Here is a 19,547-nt window from a genome sequence, read left to right as displayed (position 1 = left end):
ACACATTAGACCTTTTCATGGCATTGTCCACTAGGTCTCCAGACCAATTTCCGGCTATCATTGTGTCCAAGCCAAAAGCGGAACTTACAGTGGCATGTAAACGTTTGGGCACGCCTGGTCAAAATTACTGTTATTGTGAACAGTTAAGCAAGTTGAAGATGAAATGATCTCTTAAAGGCCTAAAGTTAAAGATGACATTTCCTCTGTATTTTAGGCAAAATCAAAGTCAGTTTACATTTTAAAAATTACAAAAAGGAAAATGAGAGACATAACCATTATAGTTAATGGAGCAAAACGACATCTTCACAAGCTACATGACATTAGCAATCTACAATGATTCCCAGTGTCGGCTATGTTATACTATAGGTCTGGACAAGACACGGGATGATTGTAATTTTTCCGTGTACAAACTAGATGGTAGTCGTCTGGTCAGGTTGCATCATCAGAGTATTAGTATCTGCCGTGTTATCATCATTCTGATAGCAACCGAGACGTGTCAATGTGCAGATTTGTGCATGGCCCTCACTCGATGCTGAATAAATCAATGTTTTCAAAATGTTGCTTCCGCAGATCATTCCCAGGTTTATCCATCCTGTGATTTCCATCAATCTAGGACTTCTACTTCATGGTGTTGTAATTTCAATGCTCAGGAGCAAATTTCGAGAATAACCTTCCAATGGCCATCGCATTCAAATATAGGTTCTCAGCTTAATTTACTATGACTCTACCCCCAAGGTCGAGCAAAAATTGATGTAGGATTGTGGGTAAAAAATATCTAGGCATACAATTTAGAATTCTATAACCTCAAAATAATTAGTGTAACCGTGTAGTCAGACTGCCGTATAAATCGGACCGAGATGAGACCGCAGTGCTCAAACTGGTCTCGGCTCTCTCGACCTGAGGCTGACAGCGGCATAGAAATACCGTATATGAAGTCGTCACGCTAGGGTTGGGAGAGCCACCGACCAGTCCGAGTACTGCGATCTGACAACTGCCAATACAAGTCTATAGGTCGGTGAAAAAACATGTAGAACACAAGGATGGCGGCCGTGTGCTGACCGTGTATAACCTTGCAAAATATAGGAGAAAGGTTGCAGTTTCATTCTTTATCTATATTGGAAAAACACAGATGGCACACTGATGACCCCGATACTGTTTTTCCCCCGATATCGGTTTATATGGATCAGTGAAAGAGGCCTAAGGCAAACATTCAGCCGTCCATATATGAACCATAATGTCCGGACCAACCATGGACAGCCCAACTCTGAACTAACCGCCTCACATATGCCTAGGAAACTCTTAGTTTGGGTCAGGAGACCCAAGGTCAGCCCAGTCCAGGCATGGCAGATGGTTTAAAGACCGTGAAACGTGAAAAGTCTGAATCCAGCCTAATACTTAAAACTGCCTGTGAAATCAGGAATCTGAGGCTTATAGCTTTTCAGTTGAGACGGTCCATATGGTGGCATGGACTGGTCAACCACCACAGACTGGTCAACCACCACAGACTGGTTTCTGTTAACCACAGAAACAATCACAGCTCTAATGGTTGTCAAAGGGGGTCTGTCAGCTCTGAAGTCCATCAGCAAGCAAGGTACCTTGTAGGAGGATCTTCAAAGTAATTAATACACTTAATTTGCATGTGAACATAAGGAATGTTTTCTCCAAACTTATGCAGCAGATGTTTAAGCTAACGGTTTGGACCAGATCCCATAAAAGGACATTTTCTTACGGATTTTCGATACTACAGATTTTCTTTGAATTGGCACTGTGTTATTCTCATGCTTCAGATCAACCACACTCCTGCTGAAATGGGTTAAATGACTTTTGCAATTAGTCAATTAGTTAGATAAGAATCTAGTCTCCCAGTACTTACCTGGACACAACCATCCTCACAAAATCTCCTTCTCTTTTCCCCTCTTCCCACAATTGCATACAAGATGTCTCTCGTGTATCCTCACTACTCAGGAACGCTCTACCCCAACATATCAGACTCTTGCGTACCATAGAAACATTCAAAAGGAACCTGAAGACCCACCTACAACCTACAGTAACCCTCATTCCACCAAACCGCTGCACGACCAGCTCTGCCCTCCCCTAGTGTATCCTCAGCCATCCCTTGTTGACTGTGAGCCCTCACGGGCAGGGTCCTCTCTCCTTCTGTACCAGTTGATGACTTGGTTTGTTCAAGATTACTGTACTTGTTTTTTGTTATGTATACCCCTCCTCACATGTAAAGCGCCATAGAATAAATGGCGTTAATAAATAAGAAGTGAACATATAAAAAAAAAAATGGCTATTTCTATGGAAAGCTGCAGCTACAATTATTAGAAGTTTTGTGACTGGATTTTCCAGATTACTTTGGCTCTTTTAACCTCTTTACACCCCCTCCCAAGCCTGGTAGCACCTTCATGACCAGAACAAATTTTACAATTCTGACCACTGTCACTTTATATGGTAATAACTCTGGAACACTTCCAACGGATTAAGCGGATTCTGAGAATTCTCTTTCATTACATACTGTACTTCATGATAGTGTCAACATTTCTTCAATATGACTTGAGTTTGTGAAAATATTGGAAATTCGGCAAAAATGTTGAAATTTTTATGCCCTTAAATCGGAGAGATGTGTCACACAAAATAGTTAATAGTACACTGTTCTCATGTGTGTGTCACGTTTGGCAGCCCGTGTGTCCGGTTAAAAACTGACATGTCCGCGTGACATACGGTCCGTGAAAACACGCTGCCATGTGCATAGACCCATTCATTTGAATGGGTCTACGTGTGTTATGTGTCTCCGGTATGTGAGAAAACTGTCACTACACGTACCGGAGACACTGGCGTGTGAAACCGGCCGAACATGGAACCCCCTGATATTTGCGTTAACAGATCACGGACCTGAGTGTGAACTTGCTTTTATTGCGGGTTGAGTTGAAGCTTTTATTAGGAACATTGTACATTGCAGTTTCCATCTAAATCTGAGTGACACAATTCAGGTGAAACCCCCGATGGATCCATTTCCTATAATGAAGCAGCAGAGTTATATTGGACCGAATCTGGCCTACTTCCAGAAGTGCACAAAACTGTGCTTGACCGCGCTTTTATGCACGCCGGACAAATACCGTTCCTGGCAGTGAGAGCCGGGTGTCAGCCGTGATTGTACGCTAAACACCTAGCAGCAATCACGGGGACACAGCACCTATGTGCGCAAAGTCGCCATGATGTATCCATACGTCATAGGTTGGGAAATCCTTCCCTTCCATGATGTATGGATAAGTCTAAGGCGGTGGTTGCTAGCATCTGATGGTCTCTGTGCTTTTCACTGCAGCAGTCAAAAATAACCAAATTTGCCAAAATAGTAGGTGAAACTATAGGGGGGTGAATTTCCTTAGGTAGGAACCTAGCATATTATGCAGAGTATATCACCAAGGGGCTTGTAGGAAACGCTGAGGAGCTGAACGGATTTTGTGCTCCTCCAGAGGTCCAACAATTGCAATCCTTTCTGGGTCCAATCATTGTAATGTCCACAGAAAAGATAACGATATGGTAAAACCATGATGTCTAGACATGTGGATCCAACTATGAAGAGAAAGAAGGTGTGAGGGTACAGGATTAAAATAAATCATGAATGGGGAATAGACACCTTTAGTAAAGTTTATCATCAAGGATTGGGCAAGTAAAATCCAAAAAGACCCAAAACACAGCACGAGTCCGTGGAGGATACAGTGAAGGAAATAAGTATTTGATCCCTTGCTGATTTTGGAAGTTTGCCCACTGAAAGACATGAACAGTCTATAATTTTAATGGTAGGTTAATTTTAAACACAGAAATAGAATATCAGAAATAAAATCCAGAAAATCACATTGTATAAATTACATAAATGTATTTGCATTTTGCAGTGAGAAATAAGTATTTGATCCCCTACCAACCATTTAGGGTATGTGCACACGTAGTGTGGAGAACTGCAGATTTTTCCGCAGCGGATTTTGGAAAACCGCAGGGCAAAACCGCTGCGGTTTTTCCTGCGGATTTATCGCGGTTTCTATTGCGGATTCCGCTGCGGGTTTACACCTGCAGTTTTCTATTGGAGCAGGTGTAAACCCGCAGCGGAATCCGCACAAAGAATTGACATGCTGCGGAATGTAAATCGCTGCGTTTCCGCAGCATGTGCACTGCGGATTTAGTTTCCCATAGGTTTACATTATACTGTAAACGCATGGGAAACTGCTGCGGATCCGCAGCGTGTGCACATACCCTAAGGGTATGTGTCCACGTTCAGGAAACGCTGCGTGTTTGACGCTGCGTGGGGCCGCAGCGTCAAACATGCAGCATCCAGATGTTCCAGCATAGTGGAGGGGATTTTATGAAATCCCGTCTCCACTATGCGTGGTAACATGCATCTGTCAGCCCTGCGACTGCAGACATGCTGCGCGTCTTTTAAGATCGCAGTATGTCCGTGTTTCTTGCGGCGCCGCTGCAAGGAAGAACACAGGGCCCTATGTGTGGGGTGCGATGATCCCGGATGTGTGCAATGAACACATCCAGCATCATCGCGTCCCAGAAGGGGGTGGGGCTTAGAGCCGAGCAGGTTTGCTGCTCCGACAAAACCGCCGGCCATCCTGATCGTGGACACGTACCCTTAGAGTTCTGGTTCCTACAGACCAGTTAGACGCTCTTAATCAACTCATTACCTGCATTAAAGACAGCTGTCTTACATAGTCACCTTTATAAAAGACTCCTGTCCACAGACTCAATCAGTCAGACTCTAACCTCTACAACATGGGCAAGACCAAAGAGCTTTATAAGGATGTCAGAGACAACCATATGTAAGATGCTGGGTGAGGAGACAACTGTTGGCGCAATAGTAAGAAAATGGAAGAAATACAAAATGACTGTCAATCGACATCGATCTGGGGCACCATACAAATTCTCACCGCGTGGGGTATCCTTGATCATGAGGAAGGTGAGAGATCAGCCTAAAACTACACGGGGGAACTTGTTAATAATCAAGGCAGCTGGGATCACAGTCACCAAGAAAACCATTAGTAACACATTAAGCCGTAAAGGTTTAAAATCCTGCAGTGCCCGCAAGGTCCCCCTGCTCAAGAAGGCACAGGTGCAGGCCCGTCTGAAGTTTGCCAATGAACACCTGGATGATTTTTTGAGTGATTGGGAGAAGGTGCTGTGGTCAGATGAGACAAAAATTGAGGTCTTTGGCATTAACTCAACTCACCGTGTTTGGAAGAAGAGAAATGCTGCTTATGACCCAAAGAACACGGTCCCCACTGTCAAGCATGGAGGTGGACACATTATGTTTTGGCGGTGTTTCTCTGCCATGAGCACACAGGACAACTTCTGGATTTTATTTTTGATATTCTCTCTCAATGTCAAAATTAACCTACCCCTGAAATTATAGACTGTTCATGTCTTTGGTAGTGGGCAAACTTACAAAATCAGCAAGGGATCAAATAATTATTTCCTTCACTATACATATGCCAAAGAAAGTGAGTAAATGGGTGCTGCAAAAAAAGGTTTGGGATATGGAGAGGGTGGGGGTGGGAGGAAAAAAAATAAAAAAATAAAAAGCAACCAAAAAAAGGTACCCACAGATAAAAAATAAAATGCAAATCTTCAGCAAGGGGTAGTTAAAGCAGTCCAGGTTCACACTAGTGTTTGGACATCCCATATACATGTCAGATTTGGGCATTGATGGACACAAAGGGCACCAGCCTGACCCTATTGATGGACATGGGCCTTGTTTGGTTTACATTACAGTCATCTTAACAGACAGGAAGGACGACACTGGACCAGTTTTAATCTCCAGATTAGAACATGAAGCAACTCTACCTTGTTGCTGCTTTCCTCTTTTGTATAACTTTATTTAATATAAGTATATACATAAAGCTAGGAATCGATATACTCAGGTCACAGAACTAGCAGCTGAAGATTTTACTAAGCCATAGAGGTCCATACTTGTATGAGGTCGGTATGAGGAGAGATTCGCAATCGGACATATTACTGCATATTTCATAGACTTTGCTCTGGATTAACATTTAGTGGAATCATCTGACAATACCAGTAACTTCAGTAGCCTATAACAGATTTAATTCGGGGAGGATTACATCATTTTGATAAGTTACTAACAGAACCCAAGCGAAAAGATTCATTTAAAAAGTAACGCTCTAGTCAAATTAATTAATTATTAGGGAGGAGTCTTTGAATTCCATTAAAAAGAAAGAGTGTTCCTGAAAGGCAGATCCATCCAGCGTGCTTCAGTACACATGCACCATGCCGTATAAGAAGGTCCAGAACAGGACGTACGTAAAGAGGCCCCCGATAAGCCCCCCGGTAAAAAGTGGCCTCCTCGATTTAAAATATTTGTTCCACCTGCGTCCAGACTTTAGCACCAACAGCAAGGAGAGGAGAAAAGAGGCAAGGAAGTAGAAGATGAATCCGTACAGGCCTGTGAGGCCCAGAATCCCAGCCGTGGCTCCAGAAAGGGCAGAAACCGAGGTTCTGCAGTAGTCGAGGACGGCAGCATTCCCCCTCACTGCGGCTTCACTGATGAACTGCGGACCTTCTCTCTTCAGACCGACCGCAGCCATTGCTGCCAGTGTATGAAGTCCAGCTACAGCTGTGCAAGGAAAGGAGAAAGCATTAGCGCCTTGTCATTAGAAGGAATGGACCACGCCGCGAAAAATGGCAAAACTACTCCAGCACCAAGCGCAGAGTTACCCATAGGAAAGCCTATGTCGCAGGTTGTCTGCCATGCCCAGTGAGGACAGACACCGTTGGCAAGATCATCAACTGGAGCCCAAAGTTTGCCTATTTGGATGCCATTTGCCTTAATTAAAGGGGTTGTGATAGACTAGACTAAGGGGTCTGACAGTACAGTGAAAAAGTAGTGGACAACCTTTTCAACCCCTTAGTGACCAGGCTATAAATATATATTTTTAAATCTGACGTGTCTCATTATGTAGTAATAACTCTGGAACGCTTCCAACATGTCCCAGTGATTTTGAGACTGTTTTTTCGTGACACACTATACTTTATGATAATGGTAAATTTAGGTTGATATATTTAGCATTTATAAAAATATCAGAAATTTGACAAATTTTCTTTTTCTTTTTGCGATTTTCAAACTTTGAATGATTATTCCTTTAATCCAGATAGTCATATCAAAAAAACACATTAATAAATAACATTTCCCTCATGTCTGCTTTACATCAGAACCACATTTGGAAAAATTCTTTTATTTTGTTAGAATTTCAGTACGAAATTTACAAAATCATTTTTTTAGGGATTTGTTAACTTTTGAAGTGATTTTGGGGCTCCTACATATTGGAAACCCCCAAAAGGGATTCCATGTTAAAAACCGCAGCCCTCAAGTGTTCAAAATTGCTTTCAGGTTAGATTATTAACCCTTCAAGTGCTTTTCAGTAATTAATGCAAAGTGACATGACAGGAAAGAAAAATGTTATCTTTACCACCACCTACATTTTGATAACTTTTGATCAGGCCGCTATAGTTGGAAGACTTTAACCCTTTCGCGACATGCGCCGTACATGTACAGCGCATGTCGGGTCCCCTGCTTTGATGTGCGCTCCGGCAGTGAGCGCACATCAAAGTCGCAACATGTCAGCTGTTTTGTACAGCTGACATGTGCGCGCAACAGCAGCGGGTGAAATCGCTATTCACCCGCCGCTATTAACCTGTTAAATGCCGCTGTCAAATGCAGACAGCGGCATTTAACTACCGCATCCGGCCGGGCGGCCGGAAATGACGTCATCGCCGACCCCCGTCACATGATCGGGGGTCGGCGATGCATCAGGAAGTAACCATAGAGGTCCTTGAGACCTCTATGGTTACTGATCGCCGGTAGCTGTGAGCGCCCCCCTGTGGTCGGCGCTCATAGCAAGCCTGCATTTCAGCTGCATAGCAGCGATCTGATGATCGCTGTTATGTAGCAGAGCCGATCGGGCTGTGCCTGCTTCTAGCCTCCCTTGGAGGCTATTGAAGCATGGCAAAAGTGAAAAAAAAAAGTTTTTAAAAATGTGAAAAAAATATTAAAAATATAAAAGTTTAAATCACCCCCCTTTCGCCCCAACCTAAATAAAACAATTAAAAAAAAAAACAAACCTACACATATTTGGTATCGCCGCGTTCAGAATCGCCCGATCAATTAAAAAAAAGCATTAACCTGATCGCTAAACAGCGTAGCGAGAAAAAAATCCGAAACGCCAGAATTACGTTTTTTTGGTCGCCGCAACATTGCGTTAAAATGCAATAACGGGCGATCAAAAGAACGTATCTGCGCCGAAATGGTATCATTAAAAGCATCAGCTCGGCACGCAAAAAATAAGCCCTCACCCGACCCCAGATCACGAAAATTGGAGACGCTACGGGTATCGGAAAATGGCACTTTTTTTTTTTAAGCAAAGTTTGGAAAAAATTTTCACCACTTGGATAAAAAATAACCTAGACATGTTAGGTGTCTATGAACTCGTAATGACCTAGAGAATCATAATGGCAGGTCAGTTTTAGCATTTAGAGAACCTAGCAAAAAAGCCAAACAAAAAACAAGTGTGGGATTGCACTTTTTTTGCAATTTCACCGCACTTGGAATTTTTTTCCCGTTTTCTAGTACACGACATGGTAAAACCAATGATGTCGTTCAAAAGTACAACTCGTCCCGCAAAAAACAAGCCCTCACATGGCCATATTGATGGAAAAATAAAAAAGTTATGGCTCTGGGAAGGAGGGGAGCGAAAAACGAAAACACAAAAACAAAAAAGGGCAGCGGCATGAAGGGGTTAAGCAAGTTGGAATACTATTATTTAGAAAAAAAATCAAAACTAAATAGATGCTATGGCGCTGGCACGGCCACCAGCGCCATTTTGATTAAGATCCCCCCCCCCTCCTCCCAACAGGCGCCTGCATGACGAATGTAATTTTTTTTTTTCAAAACAATAGTATATTCAGTAGTATGTAAAATAGAGGGCAGGCCAGTCAAGAATCAGTGACTTGTCATAAGCCATACAGATGAATACGCCGACGACACGCAGGTCTACCTCTTCACCCGACCTAACGTCCCTACTGACCAAAATCCCACACTGTGTGTCATCTCGGCCTTCTTTTCTGCTCGCTTTCTAAAACTGAACATGGACAAAACAGAATTCATCATCTTTCCCCCATCTCACTCTACCACTCCACCAGACCTATCCATCAATGTCAATGGCTGCTCACTTTCCCCAGTCCAACACGCTCAGTGCCTCGGGGTGATTCTCGACTCTGCCCTCTCTTTCAATCCACATATCTAAGCCGTTGCCGCCTCAAAAATATTTCCCGGATCCGTGCATTCCTTGACCATGAAACCACAAAAATGCTCGTGCACGCCCTTATCTCCCACCTCGACTACTGCAACCTCCTACTCTCTGGCCTCCCCTCTAGCACTCTGGCAACACTCCAATCCATCCGATATTCTGCTGCCCGACTAATCCACCTGTCCCCCCATTATTCCCCGGCCTCTCCTCTCTGCCAGGCCCTTCAATGGCTTCCTATCGTCCAGAGACTCCAGTTCAAAACCCTTACAATGACCTACAAAGCCATCCACAACCTATCTCCTCCATACATCTGTGACCTCGTCTCCCGGTACTTACCTACACCCAACCTCCGATCCTCTCAAGATCTCCTTCTCTACTCCCCTTTTCTTCCCACAACCGCACACAAGACTTCTCCCGTGCTTCCCCCATACTCTGAAACCCTCTACCACAACAAATCAGACTCTCGCCTACCACGGAAACCTACAAAAACAACTGACTTGACTTCCCCTGACGAAGCCTCATTTAGGAGGCGATACACGTGGGGCCATGACCTACTGATCCTCCTGAGTTCTCCAGCCTGATCCTTCTAAGTGTCGGTCTGTATCAGAGCACGGTCTCTCTTGCCATTGCATGGTTTTCATGTTGGTGCTTAGGGACTTCTTTGCTACCATGCTATATGGGTATTTTTGTGGCTACTGGTTCTTAGTACCCCACTAATTTATCATGCCCTATATGCGTTCTTAGATACCTCATGAGCCATTAGGAAGGGTGGTGCTATTTTATATATTGTGCATATTATTGCTCTTATATAACAGGCTGTATATGGAGATTTTTGGGGGGATTTATATCATGTACCCAGGATGATTATTGTAGTATGGTGATTTTAATTATGGTTTAACATGTGTGCCAATAAAGTGGATATTTTGTTATACTAACATTGGGTGGTGTGCATATTGTAGTAGTGCCTTTTCCTTTGTCTAGTTACTGTTGTTTTTCTACTACATGCACCCCCTTTATATATATTTTCTCTACAGTTGTGCGCCGGGTCTTCCCCTTTTGCTTATTACCTACAAAAACAACCTGAAGACTCACCTCTTTCGACAAGCCTACAGCCTGCAGTGATCCTCAACCTACTGAACCACCGCACAACCAGCTCGACCCTCTCCTAGTGTATCCTCACCCGTCCCCTGCAGACTGTGAGCCCTCGCGGGCAGGGTCCTCTCTACCTCTGTACTTGTGTGTGACTTGTTTTGCTCATGTTTATTGCACTTGTTTATATTTGCCCCTTCCACCTGTAAAGCACCATGGAATAAATGGCACTATAAAAATGAATAATAATAATAATAATAATAATAATAATAATAATAATAAGTAAGAAGAGCACCACATGAAGCCCCGTCCACAGGCCGCCCCGGAGCAGGAGAATCTCAATAACTGAAAATAAAGATTAAACAACAACCACAAGACGGATTTAATCACCAGGTATCACTGTAATCAGTATAACGGCGCCGACCTGACAGTGTCTGTAGGTTACTGTGCACAATCCTGCTGACAGGGTCCATTTAATGAAGCAGCAGTGATATACAAGTGCTGCAATAGCAGTTAAACCCTGCCTATATTCCTGCTCTAATCTAAGCTCTCCCTCCTAGACCAACTATCTGACCTGCTTCCAGAGGAGCGTGTGTCTCTCATCTAAGACCTGATGATGCGATGTGGCCGGCCAATCACAGTAACGCCAGTAGCCAACATAGCTATGGCATTACAGTGTATGGCAGGAAATCCCTGCATATTTATTGTGCAGATAATCACCAAATTGTCCTCATTTTAGAAATCCATTGGCACTTCTAATTAATTATACAACCCAGAAAGCAGTAATTAAACTGCTGACTCAATGAAGCGAACCTATCAAAAATTCATTAAAACATTTTTTAAATTAAAAAGGTCTAAAATAACCACATTTATAATTTTCACACAAACATACCCCAAGTCAGAGAGGGAATACCAGTGAAAGATCACATGCATAAGGGTACTGTCACACAGTGCCATTTTGATCGCTACGACGGCACGATCCGTGACGTCGCAGCGATCGTATGATTATCGCTCCAGCGTCGTAGACTGCGGTCACACGTTGCAATCACGGCGCTGGAGCGATGCCGAAGTCCCCGGGTAACCAGGGTAAACATCGGGTTACTAAGCGCAGGGCCGCGCTTAGTAACCCGATGTTTACCCTGGTTACCAGCGTAAACGTAAAAAAAAACAAACAGTACATACTTACATTCCGGTGTCTGTCCCCCGGCGTCTCAGCTTCTCTGCACTGTGTAAGCACAGCGCCCGGAAAGCAGAGCGGTGACGTCAGACGTCACCGCTGTGCTCGCTTTCTGGCTGGCCGGCGCTCACAGTGCAGAGAAGCTGAGACGCCGGAGGACAGACACCGGAATGTAAGTATGTACTGTTTTTTTTTTTTACGTTTACGCTGGTAACCAGGGTAAACATCGGGTTACTAAGCACGGCCCTGCGCTTAGTTACCCGATGTTTACCCTGGTTACAAGCGAACACATCGCTGGATCACTGTCACACACAACGATCCAGCGATGTCAGCGGGTGATCAAGCGACGAAAGAAAGTTCCAAACGATCTGCTACGACGTACGATTCTCAGCAGGATCCCTGATCGCTGCTGCGTGTCAGACACTGCGATATCGTAACGATATCGCTAGAACGTCACGAATCGTACCGTCGTAGCGATCAAAATGGTACTGTGTGACGGTACCCTAAGGCCATTATGATGCAGCATACAGGAGGGAATAACTGGCTTTGCAGATTATACCAAGACCAAAATTCACAAATGTAGGGCAAAGACCACACAAAACATAAGAGGTGCTATAAAGCATCCATATTAACAGTCTGCCTATTGGGAGTTCACATAGCCGTCCATATGGTCACAATCCGCCATAAGAATGCATATTACACAAACCATAATATTACCTTTCTCAGGGCCACGTAGTATAAAGTAAAGAGGTGCAAGTGGTCTCAGGTGTCCCCCTCTGGCGCACCTGACTTGGGATAAGTTTGTGTGAAAATTACAAATGTGGTTATTTTAGACCTATTTAATTTTAAAAATAAATGATATGTTTTAATGAATTTTTGATAGGTTCGCTTCATTGAGTCAGCAGTTCTGGGTTGTATAGATTTATTGTGTAAGGGTCACAAACCATGCGCAGCAGGTAGTCGTGCATGGCACTCGGGCACACTCGCTCATCACTAGCCTTCAGCAGTTTCTCCAGGTTGTATTGTTGTGCAGAAGTGTAAGCAGCTCTGATGGTGACGAGCTCCCTGGTCCCTGCAGTAGGGCCGCATGCCCACGATCAGGAGCTGCTGCGGGTGTCATGATGCCGTGTACCTAGGCAGAGTCAAAGCCGCAGCCGGCAGCTGTTACAGCATAGTGGATAGGATCACCCGTGGAGACTGACATGCGGCACGTCTCTCCAGACTGCAGCATGTCTATCTTTCGGAGACGCGAGTCTCCACAAGAGAATTGTCACCCATAGGAATGTATTGGACGCAGTGAATTCAGTGATCACATGCGGAATCACCTGCGTTCAATAGATGACAGCGCTGTGGACGCAGAGAACATGCGCTGTGTGCTAACTGCTGCTACTTTCAGATTGTGGGCACATACCCCAAGCGTTCCACATCTGGTCCCCCTGGAGTGACAGCTCCAGCATCCACCCAGGAGCCCGCTACAGCCGCCATCACCAGGGTACATGCCTGCCGGTGGGGGGGGGAAGTCTAGGTGTGACAACGTATAATAAGAGGCCTGCTATTCTTCCTTCGCCCCCTCACAGCGCCACTCCTGTCCAGCGGCCGGTTCGGGTATTACACCGCCATTTACGTGTAGAACACGGGCTATAACACCACATACGACCCATAGTCAGGGGGCGCTGCTCTTTTAACATGTGATTCACACTCCCAATCGTTAACTGTCCCTTTAACCCCTTAACGACCTTTGACGCATACGCTGCGTCATGAAAGTCGGTGCCAAAACGACCTATGACGCAGCGTATGCGTCATGGAATGATCGCGTCCCTGCAGATCGGGTGAAGGGGTTAACTCCTATTTTACCCGATCTGCAGGGAGAGGGGGAGTGGTGCTTCAGCCCAGGGGGGGTGGCTTCACCCCCCCGTGGCTACGATCGCTCTGATTGGCTGTTGAAAGTGAAACTGCCAATCAGAGCGATTTGTAATATTTCACCTAAAAAACTGGTGAAATATTACAATCCAGCCATGGGCGATGCTGCAATAACATCGGCCATGGCTGGAAATACTAAAGTGCCCCCCCCCACACCCACCGATCGCCCCCCCAGTGCTCCGTTAGTCCTCCGGTCCCCTCCGATCGCCTGCCGGCTCCCCCGTCCTGCTGTCCGCTCCCTCCTTGCTCAGATCCCCCCCCCCTGTGCTCCGATCACCCCCCCTGTGCTCCGATCCACCCCCCCACCACCCCTTCATACTTACCGATCCTCCCGGTGTCCGGCCGTCTCCTCCCTGGGCGCCGCCATCTTGGAAAATGGCGGGCGCATGCTCAGTGCGCCCGCCGAATCTGCCAGTCGGCAGATTCCTTACAGGTACATTTTGATCGCTGTGGTAGGTTCTATCACAGCGATCAAAATAAAAAAAATAATAAATAAACCCCCCCCCCCCCCCCCCCCCCCCTTTGTCACCCCCATAGGGACAATAATAAAATAAAGAATGTTTTTTTTTTTTTTTTCCACTAGGGTTAGGGTTAGAACTAGGGTTAGAACTAGGGGTAGGGTTAGGGGTAGGGTTAGGGTTACGGGTAGGGTTAGGGGTAGGGTTATGGCATGTGCACACAGAGCGGATCGGCCGCGGATCCGCAGCGGATCGGCCGCGGATCCGCAGCGGATTGGCAGCGGATTGGCCGCGGATCGGCAGCGGATTGGCAGCGGATCCGCAACGGATCGGCAGCGGATCCGCAGCGGATCCGCAGCGGATCCGCAGCGGATTGGCCGCGGATCCGCAGCGGATTGGCAGCGGATCCGCAGCGGATTGGCCGCAGATCCGCAGCGGATTGGCCGCTGCGAATTCGAAGCAGTTTTCCATCAGGTTTACAGTACCATGTACACCTAAGGAGAACCAAATCCGCTGTGCCCATGGTGCGGAAAATTCCGTGCAGAAACGCTGCGTTGTATTTTCCGCAGCATGTCAATTCTTTGTGCGGATTCCGCAGCGTTTTACACCTGTTCCTCAATAGGAATCCGCAGGTGAAATCCGCACAAAAAAACACTGGAAATCTGCTGTAAATCCGCAGGTAAAACGCAGTGCCTTTTACCTGCAGATTTTTCAAAAATCGTGCGGAAAAATCTCACACGAATCCGCAACGTGGGCACATAGCCTTAGGGTTAGGGTTGGAATTAGAGTTAGGGTTGGAATTAGGGCTAGGGTTTGAAATAGGGTTAAGATTAGGCTTGTGGTTAGGGTTACGGATAGGGTTAGGGGTGTGTTGGGGTTACAGTTGTGGTTAGGGTTGGGATTAGGGTTATGGTTGGGATTAGGGTTAGGATTAGGGTTGGAATTAGGGTTACGGGTGTGTTGCGGTTAGGGTTGTGGTTAGGGGTGTGTTGGGGTTAGGGTTGTGATTAGGGTTATGGCTACAGTTGGGATTAGGATTAGGGGTGTGTTGGGGTTAGTGTTGAAGTTAGAATTGAGGGGTTTCCACTGTTTAGGCACATCAGGGGTCGCCAAACGCAACATGGCGCCACCATTGATTCCAGCCAATCTTGCGTTCAAAAAGTCAAATGGTGCTCCCGCCCTTCCAAGCCCCGACGTGCGCCCAAACAGTGGTTTACCCCCACAATTGGGGTACCAGCGTACTCAGGACAAACTGGGCAACAACTGTTGGGGTCCAATTTCTCCTGTTACCCTTGCAAAAATAAAAAATTACTTGCTAAAACATAATTTTTGAGGAAAGAACAATTATTTTTTATTTTCACGGCTCTGCGTTATAAACTTCTGTGAAGCACTTGGGGGTTGAAAGTGCTCACCACACATCTAGATAAGTTCCTTCGGGGGTCTAGTTTCCAAAATGGGGTCACTTGTGGGGTGTTTCTACTGTTTAGGCACATCAGGGGCTCTGCAAATGCAATGTGACGCCCGCAGACCATTCCATCAAAGTCTGCATTTCAAATGTCACTACTTCCCTTCCGAGCCCTGACGTGCGCCCAAACAGTGGTTTACCCCCACATATGGGGTATCAGCGTACTCACAACAAACTGGGCAACAAATATTGGGGTCCAAATTCTCCTGTTACCCTTGTGAAAATAAAAAATTGCTTGCTAAAACATCTTTTTTGAGGAAAGAAAAATGATTTTTTATTTTCACGGCTCTGCGTTGTAAACTTCTGTGAAGCACTTGGGGGTTGAACGTGCTCACCACACATCTAGATAAGTTCCTTGGGGGGTCTAGTTTCCAAAATGGGGTCACTTGTGGGGGGTTTCTACTGTTTAGGCATATCAGGGGCTCTGCAAACGTAACATGATGCCCGCAGACCATTCCATCAAAGTCTGCATTCCAAAACGTCACTACTTCCCTTCCGAGCCCCGGCATGTGCCCAAACAGTGGTTTACCCCCACATATGGGGTATCAGCGTACTCAGGAGAAACTGGACAACAACTTTTGGGGTCCAATTTCTCCTGTTACTCTTGCAAAAATAAAAAATTCTGGGCTAAAAAAATATTTTTGAGGAAAGGAAACACATTTATTATTTTCACGGCTCTGCATTATAAACTTCTGTGAAGCACTTGGGGGTTCAAAGTGCTCACCACACATCTAGATAAGTTCCCTTGGGGGTCTAGTTTCCAAAATGGAGTCACTTGTGGGGAGTTCCTACTGTTTAGGCACATCAGGGGCTCTGCAAACGCAACATGATGCCCGCAGAGCATTCCATCAAAGTCTGCATTTCAAAACGTCACTACTTCCCTTCCGAACCCCGACGTGTGCCAAAACAGTGGTTTACCCCCACATATGGGGTATCAGCGTACTCAGGAGAAACTGGACAACAACTTTTGGGGTCCAATTTCTCCTGTTACTCTTGCAAAAATAAAAAAATTCTGGGCTAAAAAAATATTTTTGAGGAAAGGAAACACATTTATTATTTTCACGGCTCTGCATTATAAACTTCTGTGAAGCACTTGGGGGTTCAAAGTGCTCACCACACATCTAGATAAGTTCCCTTGGGGGTCTAGTTTCCAAAATGGAGTCACTTGTGGGGAGTTCCTACTGTTTAGGCACATCAGGGGCTCTGCAAACGCAACATGATGCCCGCAGAGCATTCCATCAAAGTCTGCATTTCAAAACGTCACTACTTCCCTTCCGAACCCCGACGTGTGCCAAAACAGTGGTTTACCCCCACATATGGGGTATCAGCGTACTCAGGAGAAACTGGACAACAACTTTTGGGGTCCAATTTCTCCTGTTACTCTTGCAAAAATAAAAAAATTCTGGGCTAAAAAAATATTTTTGAGGAAAGGAAACACATTTTTTATTTTCACGGCTCTGCGTTATAAACTTCTGTGAAGCACTTGGGGGTTCAAAGTGCTCACCACACATCTAGATTAGTTCCTTGGGAGGTCTAGTTTCCAAAATGGGGTCACTTGTGCGGGAGCTCCAATGTTTAGGCACACAGGGGCTCTCCAAACGCGACATGGTGTCCGCTAATGATTGGAGCTAATTTTCCATTCAAAAAGCCAAATGGCGTGCCTTCCCTTCCGAGCCCTGCCGTGCGCCCAAACAGTGGTTTACCCCCACATATGGGGTATCATCGCACTCAGGACAAACTGGACAACAACATTTGGGATCCAATTTCTCCTATTACCCTTGGGAAAATAAAAAATTCTGGGCTAAAAATCATTTTTGAGGAAAGAAAAATTATTTTTTTATTTTCACGGCTCTGCGTTATAAACTTCTGTGAAGCACCTGGAGGTTATAAGTGCTCACTATGCATCTAGATAAGTTCCTTGGGGGGTCTAGTTTCCAAAATGGGGTCACTTGTAGGGGAGCTCCAATGTTTAGGCACACAGGGGCTCTCCAAACGCGACATGGTGTCCGCTAACGATTGGAGCTAATTTTCCATTCAAAAAGTCAAATGGCACGCCTCCCTTTCCGAGCCTTGCCGTGCACCCAAACAGTGGTTTACCCCCACATATGAGGTATCGGCATACTCAGGAGAAATTGCCCAACAAATTTTAGGATCCATTTTATCCTGTTGCCCATGTGAAAATGAAAGAATTGAGGCTAAAAGAAATTTTGTGTGAAAAAAAAGTACTTTTTCATTTTTGCGGATCAATTTGTGAAGCACCTGGGGGTTTAAAGTGCTCACTATGCCTCTAGATGAGTTCCTTGGGGGGTCTAGTTTCCAAAATGGGGTCACTTGTGGAGGAGCTCCAATGTTTAGGCACACAGGGGCTTTCCAAACGCGACATGGTGTCCGCTAACGATGGAGATAATTTTTCATTCAAAAAGTCAAATGGCGCTCCTTCCCTTCCGAGCCTTACCATGTGCCCAAACAGTGGTTTACCCCCACATGTGAGGTATTGGTGTACTCAGGAGAAATTGCCCAACAAAATTTAGGATCCATTTTATCCTGTTGCCCATGTGAAAATGAAAAAATTGAGGCTAAAATAATTTTTTTGTGAAAAAAAAGTACTTTTTCATTTTTACGGATCAATTTGTGAAGCACCTGGGGGTTTAAAGTGCTCACTATGCTTCTAGATAAGTTCCTTGGGGGGTCTAGTTTCCAAAATGGGGTCACTTGTGGGGGAGCTCCAATGTTTAGGCACACAGGGGCTCTCCAAACGCGACATGGTGTGGGCTAAAGATTGGAGCCAATTTTTCATTCAAAAAGTCAAATGGCGCTCCTTCCCTTCCGAGCCCTGCCGTGCGCCCAAACAGTGGTTTACCCCCACATATGAGGTATCAGCGTACTCAGGACAAATTGGACAACAACGTCCGTGGTCCAGTTTCTCCTTTTACCGCTGGGAAAATAAAAAAATTGTTGCTAAAAGATCATTTTTGTGACTAAAAAGTTAAATGTTCATTTTTTACTTCCATGTTGCTTCTGCTGCTGTGAAACACCTGAAGGGTTAATAAACTTCTTGAATGTGGTTTTGAGCACCTTGAGGGGTGCAGTTTTTAGAATGGTGTCACTTTTGGGTATTTTCAGCCATATAGAACCCTCAAAATGACTTCAAATGTGAGGTGGTCCCTAAAAAAAATGGTTTTGTAAATTTTGTTGTAAAAATAAGAAATCACTGGTCAAATTTTAACCCTTATAACTTCCTAGCAAAAAAAAAAAATGTTTCCAAAATTGTGCTGATGTAAAGTAGACATGTGGGAAACGTTATTTATTAACTATTTTGTGTCACATAACTCTCTGGTTTAACAGAATAAAAATTCAAAATGTGAAAATTGCGAAATTTTCAAATTTTTTGCCAAATTTCCGTTTTTTTCACAAATAAACTCAGAAATTATCGACCTAAATTTACCACTAACATGAAGCCCAATATGTCACGAAAAAACAATCTCAGAATCGCAAGGATCCGTTGAAGCGTTCCTGAGTTATTACCTCATAAAGGGACACTGGTCAGAATTTCAAAAAACGGCAAGGTCATTAAGGCCAAAATAGGCTGGGTCATGAAGGGGTTAATTCCCACCTCCCCGGGGCCTAATCCCACGCCCCATCCCCGCCGGGGACTAATATGTGCAGGACAACGTGCGCCCTCTGCCGCGCAGGCAGACAATGACATGTGCCATCCGCCCAGTATACAGCACCTCTGCGGAGGATGCCACACCGTCTGCCGAGCCCACAGCCTCCTGGTACCGACCGCTCTGGAGCACCAGCCGAACGCTAGAGCGCGATCTCCGCCATATTCAGAACTAACCGGAAATGACCTGTCACCCCGGAAGCTCCTGTATACATGACACTGAAGAATTTACCGGCGGCCATATTTGTTGATGGCAGCTTGTTTTAAGTTCCATAATAATATCAAATACATGTAATAATATCCGAGCCGTGTAAAACGAGGTCCTTCCCCGCTTATAATCACATTATATCGGGGTGTGGTGTGGAAGTAGAGCGGGCGCGAAACAGCTGATGGGCGTGGTTCTCGAGCTACTACTTAATTCATGTCTAGAACACGTGACTTTCAGCCGAGGGGC

General features: G+C 45.2%; 1 protein-coding gene across 1 annotated transcript; it reads right to left on the bottom strand.

Annotated features, from left to right (window-relative positions):
- Positions 1–6,076: 6,076 nt before the first annotated feature.
- EMC6 (ER membrane protein complex subunit 6) lies at positions 6,077–19,292 on the bottom strand. Its single transcript, XM_077294228.1, has 2 exons — positions 19,161–19,292; positions 6,077–6,631 (listed from the first exon to the last, which is right to left on the bottom strand). The coding sequence occupies exon 2, from the start codon at positions 6,600–6,602 to the stop codon at positions 6,270–6,272; it is 333 nt and encodes a 110-aa protein (XP_077150343.1). The 5' UTR covers positions 6,603–6,631; positions 19,161–19,292; the 3' UTR covers positions 6,077–6,269.
- Between the last annotated feature and the right edge of the window lie 255 nt (positions 19,293–19,547).

The sequence above is a fragment of the Ranitomeya variabilis genome, chromosome 3 (genome assembly GCF_051348905.1).
Source record: "Ranitomeya variabilis isolate aRanVar5 chromosome 3, aRanVar5.hap1, whole genome shotgun sequence".
Taxonomy (NCBI): Eukaryota; Metazoa; Chordata; class Amphibia; order Anura; family Dendrobatidae; genus Ranitomeya; species Ranitomeya variabilis.
The sequence above is the reverse complement of the archived record's forward strand: the minus strand, read 5'-3'. Positions and strand labels throughout refer to the sequence as shown.